This window comes from Elephas maximus, chromosome 25 (genome assembly GCF_024166365.1).
Source record: "Elephas maximus indicus isolate mEleMax1 chromosome 25, mEleMax1 primary haplotype, whole genome shotgun sequence".
NCBI lineage: Eukaryota > Metazoa > Chordata > Mammalia > Proboscidea > Elephantidae > Elephas > Elephas maximus.
Genome location: NC_064843.1, coordinates 47,529,743 through 47,535,742, shown reverse-complemented (window position 1 = coordinate 47,535,742; position 6,000 = coordinate 47,529,743). Strand labels below are relative to the sequence as shown.

General features: G+C 40.7%; 1 protein-coding gene across 3 annotated transcripts in view; it reads right to left on the bottom strand.

Annotated features, from left to right (window-relative positions):
• Positions 1–1,554: 1,554 nt before the first annotated feature.
• PLCB1 (phospholipase C beta 1) overlaps positions 1,555–6,000 on the bottom strand; it is an 844,448-nt gene continuing 840,002 nt past the window's right edge. The window contains exon 33 of one of the 3 annotated variants that reach the window (XM_049869953.1): positions 1,555–4,821. In XM_049869953.1, coding sequence (XP_049725910.1) covers positions 4,594–4,821 — 228 coding nt within the window. In that variant the 3' untranslated portion in view covers positions 1,555–4,593. The remainder of the gene's footprint in view (positions 4,822–6,000) is intronic. The other 2 variants (XM_049869954.1, XM_049869956.1) reach the window with 2 other exon arrangements.

Genomic DNA, 6,000 nt, shown 5'->3' with positions numbered 1-6,000 from the left:
TGTGAGAGGAATGCAAAGAGATAAAGTCAGAACATTGTATAGGAACCAAATCATATAAGATATTGAACGATTATGAAGGGGTTTAGACTTTATCCTGAGGATATCTGGGGTCAATTAAAGGCTTTCGAGTTGATGACTTTATCTCGCTTTTGTTTTTGAATGATCAATCCAGAGTATGGGAAAAGAGTTAAGTGAGTTAGGACCAGAGACATGGAGGCCATTTAGGAGAATCTTGGCATTTATAAGGAGATGGTGGTCTGAGCTTAGGTACTGGCAGAGGGGATAGGAAGTGAATGAATTGACCCAACTTGGTGTTGTATTGGAATGGGGATGAGGTAGAGGGTGCTGTCAAGGGTGACACCAATGTTTTCGGCTTGGGCAACTGGATTGAGATTGGTTTTGTTCACTGATGTAGAAAACAAAAGAGAAGGTGCAGGTTTGGGTGAAGCTAAAAATTCAGTTTTGTGCATGCTATTATCTGGCAGACTGTATTTTCCAAAGAAGGTCATGCCTATATATCTATGCCATCCCTCATGTTCTTCCTGAAGCATGACCAATACTGGTCCCACGGTGAGATGGGCTCTATGTTTGGTCCCTTCCCTTGAATGTGTAAGGGGTTTGTGATAGCACTAATGAATGGAGTATGGCATAAGTGATGACATGTAACTTCTAAAGCTTGGTTATAAAAATCTGGCACAGTTTCTGCCTGGCCCCCTTGCTGGAGGCTCACTCTTGAAATCCAGCTACCGTATTGTGAGGAAGCCCAGGCCACGTGGAAAGTGCACCTGTGGGTATTCCAGCCCAGAGGCCCAGTTGGTCTCTCAGTGACAGGCCCTCATCAACCACCAGACATGAAAGGAAATTAGTCTTCAGGTGATTCCAGCCTCAGGCTTCTAATCCTCCCCCTGAGATGCCAGACAACATGGAGCCGAGATAAGAGGCATACCCCACTGTGCCTTGTCTGAATTCCTGCCCCACAGAAATTACAAGCGATAAAGACTTCTTATTGTCTTAGGCCGTTAGGTTTCGGAGCAATTTGTTACACAGCATTAGATAACTAATACACTGGCTTTGGGGTGCTCATGGGACATTCTCATAGAAATCACATGTTTTTTTTCTTCTATCAATATTGCAGATTTTAAAGATTGGTTTTATAAGAAAACTTAACAAACATCAAGTACTTTTTCAGGCCTTGTTATTTTCACTGTTTGTCAAAAAGCCTTTGAAAATCGGACTGTTTTGCCTTCCTCAGCTTTGGTCAAGGGAGGAAAGGAGAAAGGGAGAGTTTCCATGATAGGAGTAATGGGCAAATGCAATGCCTCTCCTGGATGAAGGGTGGGGGAATGACAGGGTAATGACAACTGTGCCCTCTGGCACAGACTGAAGCCTCCCAATTTCCTCCCCAGGCACAGATGGGCTCAGTCAGTGTGGGCATTAGGCCCTAAAGAAAGACTGGCATTAGGCCTGCTCTCACTCTTCTGCCCATCAAAAGAAGGTTGGCTCCAAGAAATAGCAACTTCGGTTGTGTTAAGAAATTTTTATTGTTTCCTTTGGATCTGTGATGAAAGCACATAAAATTACAAGTGGAAGAAACATCATGCCACAAAATTGCATAGAATTATTACAAAAATGTGAATTATGCATTTTAAATAATTTGAGATAGAAGAACCAAAATATGTACATTTTAAGAGCTTCAAATACTTTGTCCTATCTTTTTTTTTTTCTTAAAAGGCAAAAGTCACAATGTCCAATCCATCACGAACAATATTGATACAGTGCACAAGCGCAACATTAAATTCAGAGTAAAGCAAGCAATGGCCCTTTCTTTCGGAATTATTTAACGACTGCTTAACTATCAACTACAGGAGTATTACTTCATGTACGGTGATCATGAAAATGTTAAAAACCAAAAAACATATGGCATGTCATTAGGACTCTGGAAATTGGTTTACACGGCCAAAACCATGCTGTTCTCAGTAGTGTAAAGGTATCGGAGGGGGCACAGTCTAATTTAATACACAGCTCTACTCTTTACTCTCTATTGTAGGAGAAACCACGGTACAGAATTTCACACATTCAACAAAGAACGAGGCAAATACATAAAGGCATAAAACTGCACATCATATAGACCCTTTTTCTTTATCTTAGTCTATTTCAAGTAATATTAAATATTATTAAATGATAGTTATCACTGTAGTAGTTTCAATGATGTAAGATGGACAGTGTTACACACTACCCCACAACTGCAAAAAGTGTCATTGTACAGATATAAAAATGTGATGACAGGAAATGGCCAAATACAAACATATCGTAAAATGGCTAGAGTCACTAAGATTGTGAAATGCAACTACCAAAACAGTTTTGTACAAATCAAGGTTATTAACCTTAGTCTATCTCTGGACTAAAATGTGATACAACCTGCTGTAATAATCACCATTGTGTTTGGTTATGAATGCTATTATTCGGTCAGCCTTCTGCAATTTTAGACAGTCTGGAAATTTGTTTATAAAATGCAGCACTCACTTCTGACCATCCTGGCATCTCTAGGATTAATGTCTTTCTTGCAAAGTGCTAAGGCAGAATGATGTCCTCAAGATTCCTCTTTCAGTGGAAGTTGAGTTTTATTAAGTGTCTAATTAACACCCTAAACCTTTCGAATCAAAATACAATCATCTCTAAAGAGGATCTGATTTTCCCCCAGCGTCACACGAAATGTGTTTTTTAAAATCAAACCCTCTTTCCTAATGTTTGAGCTGAACTTTCATTTTGATTAACTCTTAATTGTGATCCCTAGTTATTGCTTGAAGTTAAATAAAATAATTTTCATAAAAATATTAAATTCTTGAAACACAATTTTCAGAATACAACTGTTTTTTGAGTTTTAAAATGCTTTGCTCAGCTACCATCAGGAAGGTTTATTCTGCAGTAAAATAAAGCTGTGAGCATCTTGCTTCTGGGCTCTAATGTTCTGTTTGTTACTCTCTAAATTACTTTTTCCTATGTATAATTAGCCTCTTTTACTTAAAAACCTTGCAATACTGTTTTTGATCAGTGTTACTTCGATATAATGTTTCTCTTATGCCCCCTAAAATAAGAACTTAACGAACAGACACATATAATTGAAAATAAATGTACATAGTAAATATATAATGAAAGATTTTTTTATGTTAGAATAAAATTGAAATCTGGCAGACTTAAAAATTATGGACTCTACTAATAAATTTCCATATTGCTGTCATATATATTTTTGTGCATTCTGATCATTAAAATAAGCTTATATACTGATTCTTAAAATTAAAGTTTTGATCCTGCAAAATATATATAAAATTCATATTCTAAATTGTAAATCTACCCCAACTTGCATCACCGGCTCCGTCAATTGTTTCTTAGTATTTTAATAAATTTAATATCCACGTAATCTAGACACTTGACCCTTTTCTTCTTGACCCATTTAACCCTGAATTTGGTTTGAAGTCTTGTGGATGAGACTGGGTCACTGCCAATTAGTAAACACACAATTACACTCGTGTGTGCACACGTGTGTGGATGCACTTAAATGGCTGAGTGCATACATACATACATGGAGGCAATATATATCATCTATATGTGGGTCTGTGTATTCTTTAGATAAATATTCTCTATATTAAAAATAAATGGAGCATAAAAAATGTCAGACAGCAAAATAACCAGTGGAGCCTATTCACTCTGATTGAATCTCTGTTCAATGCACATCAGCTCGACTAATTTTATTCAACAGAGCAGACTCTTTGTAGGTATTTGATCATTTCAGGCCAACAACAACCAATGAATACCCAGACTTCAAGTGCAAATAGTCAACTCAGATAGCATACTGCCTGCAAGTGGGCAGCCGACTTGCTCATGCAGCCAAATTTACAAGCATATTGCCAAGTCCTGGGATGGCTTCACTGGGCATGAGTACAATCAAGTGATTTTTTTCAAAAAAGAAAACCAGCTTATTTGAGTCACTATAGTATCTAATAAAGCCATGTCAGCAACAAATACGCTGATGCCTCTCTGAAAAATAAATTAGCAAACTGCAAGCCACCAGTGCTTGCAAAGCAAAGGATGAGACAATCTAATACCCATGTTAACTTGAAGATATGGTAGTTGAGGGGCAGATAGAAAAAAAAGAAAAATGCTCAAAGTTGTCTGTTCAATAGTGTTAAATAGTGCTATGCATTTCTCAAATTATTTCTATTACTTTGAAATACTTGACACACCAGAGCTTCAAATAAAAACATGAGCCCGATTTTCTTCAAAGAAGACACTGTCCTTCATTAAATCTTCCTTGGAGCCTGGAAGTTGCCTACTTTGAATTTACTATTGGAAAGAAAACAAAAACCCCGTATACATGCACTCTCCACTAGTAGACCCACAGCAGTTTCCACACAACCCACGAAGGCTGGCGGTGGGGACCTATGGGTGGATCCTTCCAGAATGCTCCCTTTGGGATGGACTTTAGGCTAAGGGATGCGTCTCAGGAAGATGCTCCTGGGCAGTGATCTTTGTCACAAGAGTGAGTCTGATGGTGGCTGAGTGGCCATGCGTGTTCTGAAGGCCTGGCAGGAACAATCACAGAGGAGTATCAAACTCTTTTCCTTGGTTGTCTCCCTCCAACTCCTCACTGGAGGGAGGTTTGTGGTTCAGTTTTCCAGGGTCTGGGGCCTGGAAGGGAGGGGCAGAGCTGTGATTGCTGTCTTCACTGATCTTCCCTTTCATGGCTTCCTGCACGAACTCCAAAATCTCCAGGGGCAGCCTTTTGAACTTGTCTTGATACTCTTGCTCCAGTTCCATCTGTAGCTGGGAGACATCAGAAGAGAATGATATTAGCTCATTTAAGTTTCTATAATCACCCATGTACAAACTCCTTGAAAGACTTGTACAAAGAGAGGAGAGAAAGTATCAACAACTGGTTGTTGCTGTTAATTGCCATTGAGTCGATTCAGACTCATGGCGACCCCATGTGTGCAGAGTACAACTGCTCCATAGGGTTTCCAAGGCTGTGACTTATCAGAAGCCAGTCCCATCTTCTGAGGCACCTCTCAGTGGGTTCAAACTGCCAAGCTTTAAGCTAGTAGTTGAGTATTTAACTATTTGCACCACCCAGGGAGACAACCACTATAGAGAAGATGTAAAACAGCCTCTTATCTCCACCTGTGCCCCCTCCTTCTTATCCACCTGAAGGTGTAGGTCTGGTTCCTGGCCAGGGATTGGCCCCTTCAGCCCCAGTGGCCCTTGTGCCTACTGCAGCAGCAGCTACCCCTTTGGTGGATCTTTGGCCAGCCCCTCCTGAGTCAGAAACTCACCGTCCTGTCCACGGAATAGTCTCCGCAGCATATACCCCTAGCTGTAAAATCCAGTGGCGTCGAGTCAATTCTGACTCATAGCAACCCTATAGGACAGAGTGAAACTGCCCCATAGAGTTTCCAAGGAGCACCTGGTGGATTCGAACTGCCGTCCCTTTGGTTAGCAGCCGTAGCACTTAACCACTATGCCACCAGGGTTTCCAGCATACACCCGTCATAGCGACCCTATAGGACAGAGTAGACCTGCCTCATAGAGTTTCCAAGGAGCACCTGGCGGATCTGAACTGCCAACCTTTTGGTTAGCAACCGTAGCACTTAACCACTACACCACCAGGGTATACACCCGTAATGGGGTATAATTTGGCCAAGTCTCCTTAGGGCAATTTCCACTGAGACAAATGCCTGCTGGACTAGATCACAGCAGCCACTCTGGAGGATTTATCTGGGTCCATACACTGTTCTCCACCTCTGACCTGTATAATTAGACAAATAATCTCCCAGCATATAGAGATGACCCAAAACACATGTAAGCTTTGTCTGTGTCCATCTTTGCCACGCATCCCTCTAACTGGGCTGACTGTCAGTCCTAAATATTCTTCTAACTCCAGAGGAACAGAGGATGGTCCTAGAAAAGGCATCCAAGAGGCTGACAGGTTGTATAACCTCAACCCTC